This window comes from Solenopsis invicta, chromosome 4 (genome assembly GCF_016802725.1).
Source record: "Solenopsis invicta isolate M01_SB chromosome 4, UNIL_Sinv_3.0, whole genome shotgun sequence".
NCBI lineage: Eukaryota > Metazoa > Arthropoda > Insecta > Hymenoptera > Formicidae > Solenopsis > Solenopsis invicta.
This window is the reverse complement of record NC_052667.1, coordinates 22,593,365-22,609,687: the sequence shown is the minus strand read 5'-3', so window position 1 is coordinate 22,609,687 and position 16,323 is coordinate 22,593,365. Positions and strand designations below refer to the sequence as shown.

Here is a 16,323-nt window from a genome sequence, read left to right as displayed (position 1 = left end):
AAAATTATCATCATTATTTACTCAAAAACAAAAATCATCTAATTTAATATCAACTTTCATTTTTTCACGACGTAGATATATAAGTATTATTAGCTAAAGAATTAAATTAAATTTCAGTATTTGATTTCGGAAATGGAACATAACATTGAGTGCGCCGAACCGTACGAGAAAATACTTTACCAACGATACGTCGATAAATGCGCGATATTTTACGCGAGCGCCACAGCGACAGTTTTCTTCGGTGCGTTTATAACAATAATCGCGCCATTCATAGAGGCCGATCATATCTTCCCGTCAGATGCAAAGTATCCTTTCGAGGTAGAACATGAGCCAGTGAAGCTTATTATCTATCTACATCAGTTCGTCGTCGTTTGGCAGTGCTTCTCCACCGTTTGCCTGTGTAGCTTTATCGGTCTTCTTATATGGTTCGCCACAGCGCGTTTTGAAATCTTATCGCAACAATTTCGTATGATCACCGACCTTTACGGCATGATCGTGTGCATACGGCAACATATGAAATTGATAAGGTAACAGAATAATGCATTTTATTATTTATAAAAATTAATAATCATCACTCTTTAATAAAGAAATAACTATTTTTATTTTACATGTTTTCTTTCTCTTTCTTGAAGTAAAAATTTAGCACTTTGCACATCGTGTTTTGTCACACAAAACTCTGTGCGTGTGTGCGCGCGTGCGTGTGTGTGTATTAAACAATTTTGTAAAAAAAAACACAAAAACTTGCAATTAAAAAAGATTTAACACAAAAAATCGTATTAATATTAAAGTGATATTAAAAAAGTACAAGCTTTCTTAGCTTTGTATGGAGGCATAAACGATATATAGTAATATTTCCAGTTTATTTAGATAACAAATCGTTTTAGATATACTCAAGAATTAATAAATGCCTTACGTTCAGTAATATTATCAATAGTAATTATTTGTACGTGGGCGATTCTAGCTTGTGGCTTAACAATTGTGAGCGTAAGTATTTTTTAATGTTTAGAAAAATCGCCAATACCGACATAGGTATTCTAAAGTGATACCCCCTTATTTCTCGGAAACTAAACATTACGCTTTATTAATACTGATAAAAACATGATTTCCTTTGATAATTAACCCTTAAACACACCAATCCTGTAAAATACGGAAACACATTTTTGGGTCTGGGAGACTTTTTCAACTTTGAGATGCTATAACTTTGATTATAATTAATATTTTTCTATGATTTTTTTTTTAAACGAAAGTTCAAAATCTCAGGAATGTGACTGCACAATTGGCATTGCCGAAAAATAATTTATTGTGAAGTTATAAAAGAAAAACCATTAAGCAAAAATGAGAAATTGGTAAAAAATCCACTTTTCCTTCAAAAAATCATATCTTCGCACCAAAAAAATTTTAAGGACTTTCAACCAAGGCGTTTTAAAACTAAAGATTCACATTTTCAAAATAAAATTTGGCTAAGTCATTCCTTTCAAAAAGTATAATTATGTAACATGGAGAATATGAGGTATTTTTGGCCATCTAAAAATCCACTTAAAAAAAAAATCATTTCTTTGCAACAAAAAACTGTGAAGAACTTTACAATACGGCGTTTTAAAGCTAAAGATTCATACTTTCAAAAAAAAATTATATCATTGTTATTTCTATTAAAAAATGTACTTATGTAACAAGCCGAATATGAGGCCGATTTTGATTAAATCGTGTCTAAAATTGAAAATTGATGTGTTTCATGATATATTTCGGAAAAACTCCCTTTTCTACAGCATTTTATAGGTGTGTGTGAAGCTGGCACATCATTTGGTGGAAAATCACTAAACATTGACAGTTCTGAGTTTATTTTCAATAGTTCTACAGTTCCTGATAGATAAAACAAATAGTTCTGGCCTTTAAAGCGAAAAAAACGCATAGGACAAAGTGAGGTGCCAGGTTCACGCAGCACCTCAGTTTGTCCTACGACATTTTCCAGACCGAATTCTTGTAGGATTTTAAAAGATCTATAGTTCTAGATGAGTTCTAGAAAGAGTTCCAGCGTTTAACATAGTTTATTTTTTTTTTTTTTTTAATTATTATAAAACATTTATGTTATAATACTATATAATAGAGTTCCTTGTACGAAAAAATATTTTTCCTACAGTTCTCAACATACTAAAGCGCGTTCCGAAGAGTTCCGGGCGATTCCGATATTAGTTAATTAACAAAAAATTAATAACTCCCGAAAAAGCCGATTTTCCGCACATATAGGTGAGGTGCTGGTCTTTTTCGAAGAGTTCTGTGTACGAAAAAATATTTTTCCTACAGTTCTCAACATACCAAAGCGCGTTCCGAAGAGTTCCAGGCGATTCCAATATTAGTTAATTAACAAAAAATTAATAACTCCCGAAAAAGCCGATTTTCCGCACATATAGGTGAGGTGCTGGTCTTTTTCGAAAAGTTCACCTCTATTAAGCTGGACCCTCCACCAGCGAAAATCGAGTTCGCACTAGGTCAAAAATTTAGTGCTTTTTAGGTGCTAATTTAGTACTCTAGTCCGAATTTTGGTGCTCAAACCGTTTAGCAGTAATTAAAAAAAAAAGGGGGGGGGGGTGCAGCTTAATGGCAAGCTGGACCCCCCCTTAATAAAAAAAATATATACAGTGGTCACAAACACAAAACAAGTACACTAGAATTTAGTGCTAATTTAGTGCTCAAAGAAACCCCTAAAAAAAAATTAAAAATTAATAATTGTTTAAAAAAACATTACTATAAACCCAGCGCAGCATTGCGATCTTGGAGAACAATACTTACAGACCACTAAATTTGTATGTTTTCGGTAGTAAAATAACATAGAAAACGAAAATAATTATAATACAACAGGATTCAAAGTTATTAATAAAATAATAATTATTAATTCCTGTCCGATAGTGCAAAAAATCAGTCCTCTGATCGTCGAATTTGACGCTTGTAAAAATTATATACTAAAATGTTATTTAGACATCGAAGTATCAAAATATATCAATTTTAAATTAAGTGCTCACTGCAAATTGCTGAAAAATAAATTGTTTATGCGCGGAGAACACGCGCCGCGCACTAACCTTACTCTCCAGATCGTCAGAAAATTTGGTGCTCGCAAAAATCTTATATCAAAATGTTCCTTAGACATCGTAGTATTATAATAAATTAATTGCGACTTTGGTGCTCGATGTCACTTGCTGAAAAATAAATTGTTTATGCTCGGCGCGTACCCTCCGCACGTGAAAAATTCATTTACAACATGCAACAGGTACTAAATTCGAAATTGATTTATTTCTAAAGTAGGATGTCTAACAATATTTTGATATATAAGATTTTTACAAGCACCAAAGTCTCTGAGAGTAAAGTCTGGAGAGTAAAGTTAGTGCGCGGCGCGTGCTCTCCGCGCATAAACAATTTATTTTTTAGCAATTTGCAGTGAGCACTTAATTTAAAATTGATATATTTTGATACTTCGATGTCTAAATAACATTTTAGAATATAATTTTTACAAGCGTCAAATTCGACGATCAGAGGACTGATTTTTTGCACTATCGAACAGGAATTAATAATTATTATTTTATTAATAACTTTGAATCCTGTTGTATTATGATTATTTTCGTTTTCCATGTTATTTTACTACCGAAAACATACAAATTTAGTGGTCTGTAAGTATTGTTCTCCAAGATCGCAATGCTGCGCTGGATTTACCCTATGATCAGAAAGTACCGGGAATTTTTAAATAAAACAAAATAGAGTTAAATTTCAGGCAAATTTATTTTATCTCCTTCAAAATATGATCCATCTGAAGCAACACACATGTGCCAACGCTTGACCCAGTCCTCCATGCATCCCTGGTAGGCCGACGAAGGGATGGCCTTTAGTTCCCTCGTCGCATTCTCTTTGATCTCCTCGATCGACTGAAATCTCTTTCCACGAAGTGGCAACTTCAACTTGGGGAACAAAAAAAAGTCGCACGGGGCCATATCAGGTGCTTGCTTGATGGTATTTACTTGATGTTTGGTCAAATAATTCATTGGTGTTTTTGCAAGAAATTCAGATCCTTCGAAACGAGCCTGGCTGCCACGCGTCTCATACCCAAAACATCAACCACAATATGCTGTGCCGTTCCATATGCAATGCCAAGTTCACTAGACATCTCTCTTAAGCTGGTATGACGATTTTCAAGCACCATTTCTTTCACTTTCTTCACGTTTTCATCGGTGTTCGACGTCGATGGACGTCCGGAACGAGGGAAATCTTCCACCACTGTACGACCACTTTTAAAGTCTTTATACCACTTGTATGCTCTTGTTTTTGATAGAGCAGATTCGCAAAATGCTTTTTGCAACATTTTCAGTGCATCGGCACACGAAATTTCGTTCGCAACACAAAATTTCAAACAAACTCTTTGTTCAACAAAATTATTCATAGTAAAATGCGGCAAAATGAAAAAAGTTGACTGATGTAAACAAACGCCAGGCAGACACTAATCGGATGGCACTAAAACCTGACAGATGTGCGTTTTAAGGTCGTACCAACATAAGAAAAAAAAAATAAACCGGTTCCCGCATGCGCGGTACTTTTAAATAAAAAATTCCCGGTACTTTCTGATCATAGGGTATAGTGATGTTTTTTTAAACAATTATTAATTTTTAATTTTTTTTTAGGGGTTTCTTTGAGCACTAAATTAGCACTAAATTCTAGTGTACTTGTTTTGTGTTTGTGACCACTGTATATATTTTTTTTATTATGGGGGGTCCAGCTTGCCATTAAACTGCACTCCCCATTTTTTTTTTTTAATTACTGCTAAACGGTTTGAGCACCAAAATTCGGACTAGAGTACTAAATTAGCACCTAAAAAGCACTAAATTTTTGACCTAGTGCGAACTCGATTTTCGCTGGTGGGGGGTCCAGCTTAATAGAGGTGAACTCTTCGAAAAAGACCAGCACCTCACCTATATGTGCGGAAAATCGGCTTTTTCGGGAGTTATTAATTTTTTGTTAATTAACTAATATCGGAATCGCCCGGAACTCTTCGAAACGCGCTTTAATATGTTGAGAACTGTAGGAAAAATATTTTTTCGTACACGGAACTCTATTATATAGTATTATAACATAAATGTTTTATAATAATTTAAAAAAAAATAAATAAATAAACTATGTTAAACGCTGGAACTCTTTCTAGAACTCATCTAGAACTATAGATCTTTTAAAATCCTACAAGAATTCGGTCTGGAAAATGTCGTAGGACAAACTGAGGTGCTGCGTGAACCTGGCACCTCACTTTGTCCTATGCGTTTTTTTCGCTTTAAACGCCAGAACTATTTGTTTTATCTATCAGGAACTGTAGAACTATTGAAAATAAACTCAGAACTGTCAATGTTTAGTGATTTTCCACCAAATGATGTGCCAGCTTCACACACACATTTTATAATATTCCAACTTTAGACAGAGTATATGCGAGTAACATCCGCAAACCGACCTGTTCGAACGTATTTTGTACAGCTTTTTTATGTAAAATACTCACAAAAAAAGTTTCACTTTCACACTATATGAGTCGCATCGACCCTAAGAAAACTTTGCTGCCGTGCCGTTCGAATTCTAGTTGACCAAAAAAGTTGATCAACCATATCAATCGAAAGAGGAGATTTCAAACTTTTTTTACGTCTTGGTCCAAACCACCTATCACATTCCGTCTTCACATAGCAAGCGTTCAAAACTTCATATGGGGTCTCTCAGACCCACTTACGTGTTTAAGGGTTAAAAAAGTAAAAATTCATAATTAATATATTTGTGACTTTTTTATGTTAAAAACAAATTCTCCAGCAAAAACAGTTAAAATTTGCATGATTTTCTTTTGCAAATTACGTAGTTCAAATAATAATAAGTACACTGATAACATTTACGTGTTCGAGGCGTCTTAAAATTTTTTTTCTCTTTCTTATTTTTCTCGTAATGCAATTTTAAATATAAAATTGGAGTGCAACGTAAACCGGCACACCTATGACAAACTATAAGATAATAAAAATTATATATAGAATAGATACTTAAACTACTAGAAAAGATACTTTCTAGTTTGTATTTATGTTTCCAAAGTTTATTTATAGTTTTTATTTAAGAAATAAACCAAACACAAAAAATGTGTCGGTATCAACGACTTTTCTTTTCTACTGTCTCTCAATAAAACAATACTATACTGATAAAGTTTATAATAATAAATGTATTATGTGTATTTTTAGTTTATTTTTCTCTCTCTTAGTATCATATACTTATTGTTAGAAAAGTACGTTAGCGGACAAAATACAATTCTTCAGTTTATGCCTAGTTGGACTTCTGGAAGTTTATGCATGTGCATGGCCAGCTGATCATTTAATAGACATGGTAAGTTGTATTCCAATGGCATTTGCAATCAAATTGGCAAAATGACAAAACTATAACTGTGTATCATAAACATCGATTTCATTTATCACACATAATTGTTGTTTCTTTCCGTTTAATAATGCACAAACTAAATTCTTTATTTTTTTTAACCATTAATAGTTAACTTTTTTTACCAAATACAAACATAATTTAAGATTCCCTGATTAAACATAACATGTATACAATATTAAATGTATTTATAACTGTTTATGTTTAATTTCGAAAGTAATTATAAACATCGTAAAAAATAATACAGTAAAAAATTCTCTTTGTCGAATATTTTATTTATATCCTATTTACTGAGAGAAAACCTCGAGTCGAATAAAAACTCATCCATATCGCGCAGATTCTATCTATAAAAAAGTTATAATAGAAAATCCACTTCGCCACTATTCGCTTAGGCTCGTAATGCCAGCAGGTTCAAGTGAGTAACATCAAAACACACCATTATGATTAATGATTAAAATAATACCATTGAACGATTTGATCCATTTTTAAAGTGTGTAATTTAATAAACATATTACAATTTATATTTAATATCGCATTAAAATATAGAGATTTCGCTGCTCAATTTTCTAGGCTCGAACGTGCCGTATTAATGTATACGGTACTAGATAGCGTGCTACGCTCTCCCCACTATGTTGTCCATATACGTAACCAAGGAGTTTTCTCTCAGTAAATAGAATATACAATATTTTACTTTTACACTTCTTTATTGTGTTATTTTAACTATGTGTATTATTCTAAAATTTTATATTACTTATTAGAGCACCAGTGTTGCGCAAGGAGTTTATGAATCGCTGTGGTACAATCAAGACAAGATTTTTCAAAAGAATTTACTATTTGTCTCGAAGAGGAGTCAAATACCAATAGTCGTCTCTGTTTCCTCTATCCTTCCAGTTTTATCATTAGAATTTTACGCATTGGTAAGATTTCAAAAATTGAAAAATTTTATATAATAATATAATTTTCCATTACAAAAAATTCAAAATTTTGTAAATAATATGTATCTTGTAAAATCTCTCTAATTGACATTTAATTCTAAGTTACGTACGAACATTTTAATAAAAATTGAAATTAATTTATATTATGTCTTTTTGCTGAAATATATCTTTATAAATAAAAAGAAAAATGTATTTCTCACAGATAAAGAATACAAATAATATAAATAAGATCAAGAGCATTAATACTATCCATCGTAAATTTACATAAATTTAAAAAAATCATATATAACGTGTAATTTCCCAAGTCTTTGCATTCCCTTTCTTTCAAATAATGAAATAGTTACGCTATTATCTATGTAAGCGAAAAGTACATTTTTATAATATAACAAAAGTATCATGTTTGCATGTTTGATCGGTGTAAACATGCCGGCATTAGTGCTCTTAATTATATGAATTTAATTCGTGATTATAAAAATTCTGTTATCAATATAAAATTTTTGTTACTATCCGTACATTTTCCACGCTAAAAGAAACATACACTAATATTATTTTATACATTTCAGTATGTATCAACAGCTTTTTCTTATTTAATGACAATGCGAATAGTATTTGTGGAGGACAATTAAGTCAAGAATTAAATTTTTAACCTGTGTAAATTCCTCCAATTTTTATTTATACCAAAATTATTATATTTAGCATAACAGAAGATCTTATAGTATTGTTAGTATAAAAACTTGAAATATACTCATAGCTCTCTCTTCACATTAGTGAATACTAATTGACATACATCACAAAATAAAAACAGTTATTCTATTAATTTATTTGTATTAAGTGTCTTTTTTATTCTTTCCAAAATTGACATAAAATTTATTTTATTATAATATATAACAAACTGCATTTTTTTAATTATTGACGGATAATAATAGAGAAGAAGATGGTGATACAGTCCCTTTCTTAACAGTAACTTTGATAATAGTCAATATTTTAAATTAAAAACGATTACATTCGTCAATATGTTGTTCAATCAATTTTAGAATCAAAATTATAAAATATTATTTAAAACATTATTAATAATAATGTGAAATAAACATAATAATCTATAAATTTAACATTACATTTTTTAATATATTATTTAATATATTAATTTTTTAATATATTAATTTTTTATATTAATTCGCAATTTCAAAGCAAATAAAACATTATTATATGGTAATTCCGGTACCTATTGAAAATCAAATATTAATAATTACGCGTAAGGAAAATAAATTATACCAATAAAAACTTCATGCTGTGTGCTACTATTAAAAAAAAAATAATAATAATAAAAATACGAAATATTTATTTTCTTATATTTAAGAAGAAAATTTTACTTTTAAAAAATCTTTGAATTGTTGCCTTATACGAAAGGCGATCCAAAATATCGTCGACAAATACTGTATAATATTATTCACAATATTATTAAGCACTAAAATATTTCAGTTAAAGTATTAACTTAAACTGAATTGTATACGTTTTGTTTATACATGTACCAATTTTTAATTGGCAAAACAATATTTGATATATATTTAATCGTAAGATATAACATATGTCTACATATGAGAACTTAAAAAAAAACTCAACGATATTATTTTTTTTTATGTATATACAGGATGTTCCATTTAAGTTGACACATTGAAATATTTTTCAAACAGTACATTTTAGAGAAAAATGTTTCAAACAAAAGTTGTATGATTCGAAGAGGGACATAAGGTGGTGGTCATTGGTTTGGATAGTCGTTTGAGGGTCACATAAAAGTAACTTTCAAACGACTATGCAACGTGAAATCAATGATGCCACCTTATGTCCCTCCTCTCCAAACCATCCAACTTACATCTCAAACATTTTTCTCTAAAATTTACTGTTTAAGAAATATTTCAATGTGTCAACTTAAAGGGAACATCCTGTATATACAAAAAAAAATAATACCGTTGAGTTTTTTTTTAAGTTGTCATATGTAGACATATGTCATATCTTACGATCAAATATATATTTCAAATATTGTTTTACCAATTAAAAATTGGTACATGTATAAACAAAACGTATACAATTCAGTTTAAGCTAATACTTCAACTAAAATATTTTAGTGCTTATTAATATTGTGAATAATATTACAGTATTTGTCGACAATATTTTCCTACTTCACAACGCTACGAGTAGCCATGCAAAAAGTCTGAAATGGATAGAGTGGGCAAAAACATTCCGCTAATAAAATTGGAAATGAGCAAGCAATTAATAGCTAAAAATCAATATTTGTTTCATTATCACACCAATTATAATCAAATCACATGGCATAGTCGACACAATGAATTCAAAGATTGCTTCAATTTTATATAATAATGTATGATTAGTTGAAAACTTTGTAAGTTATTCGCATTAATTTTCTTATATTTTAATCGTTCCTTATCATTTTGTTCTTTTTCATCCAAAGTTAACTCAGCATAAAATAAAAATAAATCTACTAATGATTAATTGCACTTATAAATTAAAAAAAAAAACGCCAATCAGTTCTTATTTTTGTTCAAAATTTAGATCTGGATCAATATTGAGAAACAAAATAAATAAGACTGTGCAAGAGTTTCGGTATTTTGACCATTGCAACCATGGAAATAATAATGAAACGCAGTACGAGATTGTCAATAAACAAGCCGATAATCTCAAAAAGCATTCCCAAATCACTTTAACATATAATAAAATAAAAGATCAAGGATAAGATTATTTATTCGCTTAATTAAATAGTCAGTCAATCACTTTTGTCAATATAATTTGTAACGATATATATGTATACATATGTATATTTCCCTATTGAGACAGAAGAAAGTAATTTGTATTATAATTATATTCACCCTTCATCTATTTAGTAAAGAACTGTGTAAAGCAACATAGGATAACAGCTGTCACATGTTATCGCAAAATGTATTTACTCTTGTCCCTAATTGTACTATATACCTATCATTTTTTCTACTAATTGATTTATTGAAAAATTATTAATTATATTATTGTAGATTTATTTTTCTTATTACCTTCTCAACTATCTTCTTTAAACATTTATGTTTCGATACTTATCAATAATATTTGACTACTGTTCGCACATTGTGTGTTAGATTTCTTGAAGAAAATGATTTAATTATACAAGAGACACACAAAACTATTTTCAAAATTTCAATAAAAAAAACTATTTTTAAAAATTCCAGTAACACTAATAAGGTTATGAACATTATAGACATCTTCTCTCAAAATGATATATATGCTGAAAGTGTTCTTCGTGCTACTGATAATACTTGTTATTTAGTTCCCTACGTGAAATTGCATATTCCACAATTCCATAGTTTTGTTATCATCGAGTGTAGTAATTTATTATAAATGTGAAAATTGTACTGTATTTCCCTTTTAGCATTATACATCATGTGTGATATGAAATTTCTTTCATAAAATTATTATACTGTTATTATTCGCAATACGCGCAGAATAGTATAGTAAGCTAATGTTCTACATGTAAATTACATTGCATGTCGTTCTTCTACAATATTGTATAAAGCATACATTGTAAGATGTACGATTTGGCTATTATGCATCAATTATTTACGCGTTATGAAGCGGGGAAAAAAGAACTTATAACACTCTATTTGAAACGACGTAGCGCGCGAGGGAACGTCGTAAACGAATATAGATTTAAAAATTATTGTGGTACCGTCATATTATATAGTATTATCGATGAACTCCTCGATCTAAATTATGACGAGCAAAATAACTCCAAAAGCTGCTATCGCGTTTACAAAAGCAATAACCGCTCTGTGCTTTACGTGGCCACTTCCAAAGAGCGCTAGTAAATTTCAAGTCATACGCTTCAAAATTTTACGCTTTTTACTCTGTATAAATTCAACGATATTGGCTGTGCCCGTAGCATACACCCTTTATCTTAATGACTACGATTTACCAAGATTAACGAAGCTGTGGTGCTTGCTGGCTGCTTTCATACAAGTCCCTCTGGAGACAACACAATGTGCGCTGCAATATGATCGATTGCAAGTAAGGAATTCATATCTACAGTGATATCAGACCGACCTTTGGTAAACCACTTTCAATCTATTTTATTCGATTTTATGGATATATTATTTAAGTTAAATATTTATGTTTAATATTATTAATCAACGCTATCTAAATATTTTGCAAATAATCTTTTATCGCTCCGTTCATTGGAAATTCCGGAGTAAGATTATATCTTCGCAAAAATTATCATTTTTTTACTCGAAAAACAAAAACCATCAAATTTAATATCAACTTTCATTTTTTACGACGTAGATATATAAGTATTATTAGCTAAAGAATTAAATTAAATTTCAGTATTTGATTTCGGAAATGGAACATAACATTGAGTGCGCCGAACCGTACGAGAAAATACTTTACCAACGATACGTCGATAAATGCGTGATATTTTACGCAAGCGCTACAGCGTCAGTTTTCTTCGGTGCGGTTCTAACAATAATCGCGCCATTCATAGAGGCCAATCATATCTTCCCGTCAGATGCAAAGTATCCTTTCGAGGTAGAACATGAGCCAGTGAAGCTTATTATCTATCTACATCAGTTCGTCGTCGTTTGGCAGTGCTTCTCCACCGTTTGCCTGTGTAGCTTTGTCGGTCTTCTCATATGGTTCGCCGCAGCGCGTTTTGAAATCTTATCGCAACAATTTCGTATGATCACCGACCTTTACGGCATGATCGTGTGCATACGGCAACATATGAAATTGATAAGGTAACAGAATAATGCATTTTATTTATAAAAATTAATAATCGTCACTTTTTAATAAAGAAATAACTATTTTTATTTTACATGTTTTCTTTCTCTTTCTTGAAGTAGAAATTCAGCACTTTGCACATCGTGTTTTGTCACACAAAACTGTGTGTGTGTGTGTGTGTGTGTGTGTGCGTGTGTGTGTGTATTAAACAGTTTTGTAAAAAAAAACACAAAAACTTGCAATTAAAAAAGATTTAACACAAAAAATCGTATTAATATTAAAGTGTGATATTAAAAAAGTACAAGCTTTGTTAGCTTTGTATGGAGGCATAAACGATATATAGTAATATTTCCAGTTTATTTAGATAACAAATCGTTTTAGATATACTCAAGAAATAATAAATGCTTTACGTTCAGTAATATTATCAATAATAATTATTTGTACGTGGGTGATTCTAGCTTGTGGCTTAACAATTGTGAGCGTAAGTATTTTGTAATGTTTAGAAAAATCGCCAATACCGACATAGGTATCCTAAAGTGACACCCCCTTATTTCTCGGAAACTAAACATTACGCTTTATTAATACTGATAAAAACATGATTTGCTTTGATAATTAAAAAAATAAAAATACCATAATTTATATATTTGTGACTTTTTTATGTTAAAAACAAATTTTTCAGCAAAAACAGTTAAAATTTGCATGATTTTCTTTTACAAATTACATAGTTCAAATAATAATAAGTACACCGCTAACATTTACGTGTTCGTAGCGTTTTAAAATTTTTTTCCTCTTTCTTATTTTTCTCGTAATGCAATTTTAAATATAAAATTGGGGTGCAACGTAAACCGGCACACCTATGACAAACTATAAGATAATAAAAATTATATATAGAATAGATACTTAAACTACTATAAAAGATACTTTCTAGTTTGCACTTATGTTTCCAAAGTTTATTTATAGTCTTTATTTAAAAAATAAACCAAACACAAAGAAGTGTGTCGGTATCAACGACTTTTCTTTTTCTACTGTCTCTCAACAAAACAATTCCATACTGCTAAAGTTTATATAATAAACGTATTATGTGTATTTTTAGTTTATTTTTCTCTCTCTTAGTATCATATACTTATTGTTAGAAAAGTACGTTAGCGGACAAAATACAATTCTTCAGTTTATGCATAGCTGGACTTCTGGAAGTTTATGCATGTGTATGGCCAGCTGATCATTTAATAGACATGGTAAGTTGTATTCCAATGGCCTTTGCAATCAAATTCGCAAAATGACAAAACTATAACTGTGTATCATAAACACCGATTTCATTTATCACACATAATTGTTGTTTCTTTCCGTTTAATAATGCACAAACTAAATTCTTTATTTTTTTTAACCATTAATAGTTAACTTTTTTTACCAAATACAAACATAATTTAAGATTCCCTGATTAAACATAACATGTATATAATATTAAATGTATTTATAACTGTTTATGTTTAATTTCGAAAGTAATTATAAACATCATAAAAAATAATACAGTAAAAAATTCTCTTTGTCGAATATTTTATTTATATCCTATTTACTGAGAGAAAACCTCGAGTCAAATAAAAACTCATCCATTTCGCGCAAATTCTATCTATAAAAAAGTTACAATAGAAAATTCTCTTCGCCACTATTCGCTTAGGCTCGTAATGCCAGCAGGTTCAAGTGAGTAACATCAAAACACATCATTATGATTAATGATTAAAATAATACTATTGAACAATTTGATCCATTTTTAAAGTGTGTAATTTAATAAACATATTACAATTTATATTTAATATCGCATTAAAATATAGAGATTTCGCTGCTCAATTTTCTAGGCTCGAACGTGCCGTATTAATGTATACGGTACTAGATAGCGTGCTACGCTCTCCCCACTATGTTGTCCATATACGTAACCAAGGAGTTTTCTCTCAGTAAATAGAATATACAATATTTTACTTTTACACTTCTTTATTGTGTTATTTTAACTATGTGTATTATTCTAAAATTTTATATTACTTATTAGAGCACCAGTGTTGCGCAAGGAGTTTATGAATCGCTGTGGTACAATCAAGACAAGATTTTTCAAAAGAATTTACTATTTGTCTCGAAGAGGAGTCAAATACCAATAGTCGCCTCTGTTTCCTCTATCCTTCCAGTTTTATCATTAGAATTTTACGCATCGGTAAGATTTCAAAAATTGAAAAATTTTATATAATAATATAATTTTCCATTACAAAAAATTCAAAATTTTGTAAATAATATGTATCTTGTAAAGTCTCTCTAAAAGACATTTAATTCTAAGTTACATATGAACATTTTAATAAAAATTGAAATTAATATATATTATGTCTCTTGGCTTAAATATATCTTTATAAATAAAAAGAAAAATGTATTTCTCAAAGATAAAGAATACAAATAATACAAATAAGATCAAGAGCATTAATACTATCCATCGCAAATTTACATAAATTTAAAACAATCATATATAACGTGTGATTTCCCAAGTCTTTGCATTCCCTGTCTTTCAAATAATGAAATAGTTACGCTATTATCTATGTAAGCGAAAAGTACATGTTTATAATATAACAAAAGTATCATGTTTGCATGTTTGATCGGTGCAAACATGCCGGTATTAGTGCTCTTAATTATATGATTTTAATTCGTGATTATAAAAATTCTGTTATCAATATAAAATTTTTGTTACTATCCGTACATTTTCCACGCTAAAAGAAACATACACTAATATTATTTTATACATTTCAGTATGTATCAACAGCTTTTTCTTATTTAATGACAATGCGAATAGTATTTGTGGAGGACAATTAAGTCAAGAATTAAATTTTAAACCTGTGTAAGTTCCTCCAATTTTTATTTATACCAAAATTATTACATTTTGCATAACAGAAGATCTAGTAGAAGATAGTATTGTTAGCATAAAAACTTGGAATATACTTATAGCTCTTTTTTCACATTAGTAAATACTAATTGGCATACATCACAAAATAAAAACAGTTAGTCTATTAATTTATTTGCATTAAGTGTCTTTTTTATTCCTTCCAAAATGGACATAAAGTTCATTTTATTATAATATATAACAAACTGTATTTTTTTAATTATTGACGGATAATGATAGAGGAGAAGATGGTGATACAGTCCCTTTATTTACAATAACTTTAATAATAATCAATATTTTAAATTAAAAAGAATTACATTCGTCAATATGTTGTTCAATCAATTTTAGAATCAAAATAATAAAATATTACTTAAAACATTATTAATAATAATGTGACAACATTGCATAATAAAAAAAAACAAGGGTTGTAATATGTCCTTCCTCTTCCCTTTCCGCTCCGACAAAAAATTAAATAGATTTAAAAAATTATTTTTTTAAGAAAACACAATGTTTCGTTACAAAATTATACGTTTGTTCAAAATAAAGAGAAAATATTGCGGAATATATGCAAATATATGTACATACAATTTGTACATATATATAAACTGCAGTAGTAAAAATTTATAATACATGGAATATAAATTATAAATTAACAATGAAATAACAATATAATAAACTTATTAAAAAATTTCAAAAAAGAGGCTGTATTAGATCTGTAGAAGTATCAGCACATTTAAGAAACTACATTAAAAAAATTGCATGTTATTTAATTTTGTATAATTTAAAACTGTGTACAGCTAAAAAAATACTGAATAACAAAAGACCATTCAAGAGTACACATACTCGGGTGACAACAAGTCCAAGATTTAAAAAATGAGAAAATTATAAAACACTAAAATATAGAATGAAAAAATTACAAAATACTAAAAAAAAATGCTTTGTAATGAATGTCGGTTATTGTTGGCATATTAGCGTCACTATACGGTGGGTCACTAAACAAATAGTTCCAATAACCACTAGAATTCGTCATTTAATAATAGAGATATTACAAATGAATACAAGAGCCATAATATCACTTTCTCCCTTACGATTTAAAATATACATATGTTCTCATCCGCATGATTGTATAAAATATTACAAAACGCCATAAAAAAAGCTGCTTTAATGTATTATTTTGATTATAAAATTATTATAAGTGTAATAATAAATATATGTAAATTAAATATTTTTTTCATTTTTATTTACATATTTTTATCTGTTGAGAATATAAAAAGATATGTT

At 29.3% G+C, this 16,323-nt stretch overlaps 3 protein-coding genes across 3 annotated transcripts; all 3 read left to right on the top strand.

The window, feature by feature from the left end:
* The first annotated feature begins 14 nt into the window (after positions 1-14).
* On the top strand, positions 15-642 carry LOC113004902. The gene has a single exon (XM_039448770.1). The coding sequence runs from the start codon at positions 133-135 to the stop codon at positions 529-531; it is 399 nt and encodes a 132-aa protein (XP_039304704.1). The 5' UTR covers positions 15-132; the 3' UTR covers positions 532-642.
* On the top strand, positions 515-8,142 carry LOC120356801 (odorant receptor 49b-like). The gene is made up of 4 exons (XM_039448772.1): positions 515-527; positions 6,274-6,375; positions 7,182-7,340; positions 7,922-8,142. Exons 2-4 carry the CDS (start codon positions 6,373-6,375, stop codon positions 7,982-7,984), a joined length of 225 nt encoding a protein of 74 aa, XP_039304706.1. The 5' UTR covers positions 515-527; positions 6,274-6,372; the 3' UTR covers positions 7,985-8,142.
* A 2,691-nt stretch (positions 8,143-10,833) lies between these two features.
* Positions 10,834-15,173, top strand: LOC105206074 (odorant receptor 49b). The gene is made up of 6 exons (XM_039448766.1): positions 10,834-11,423; positions 11,739-12,148; positions 12,513-12,612; positions 13,265-13,366; positions 14,173-14,331; positions 14,913-15,173. Exons 1-6 carry the CDS (start codon positions 11,130-11,132, stop codon positions 14,973-14,975), a joined length of 1,128 nt encoding a protein of 375 aa, XP_039304700.1. The 5' UTR covers positions 10,834-11,129; the 3' UTR covers positions 14,976-15,173.
* Positions 15,174-16,323: the final 1,150 nt, after the last annotated feature.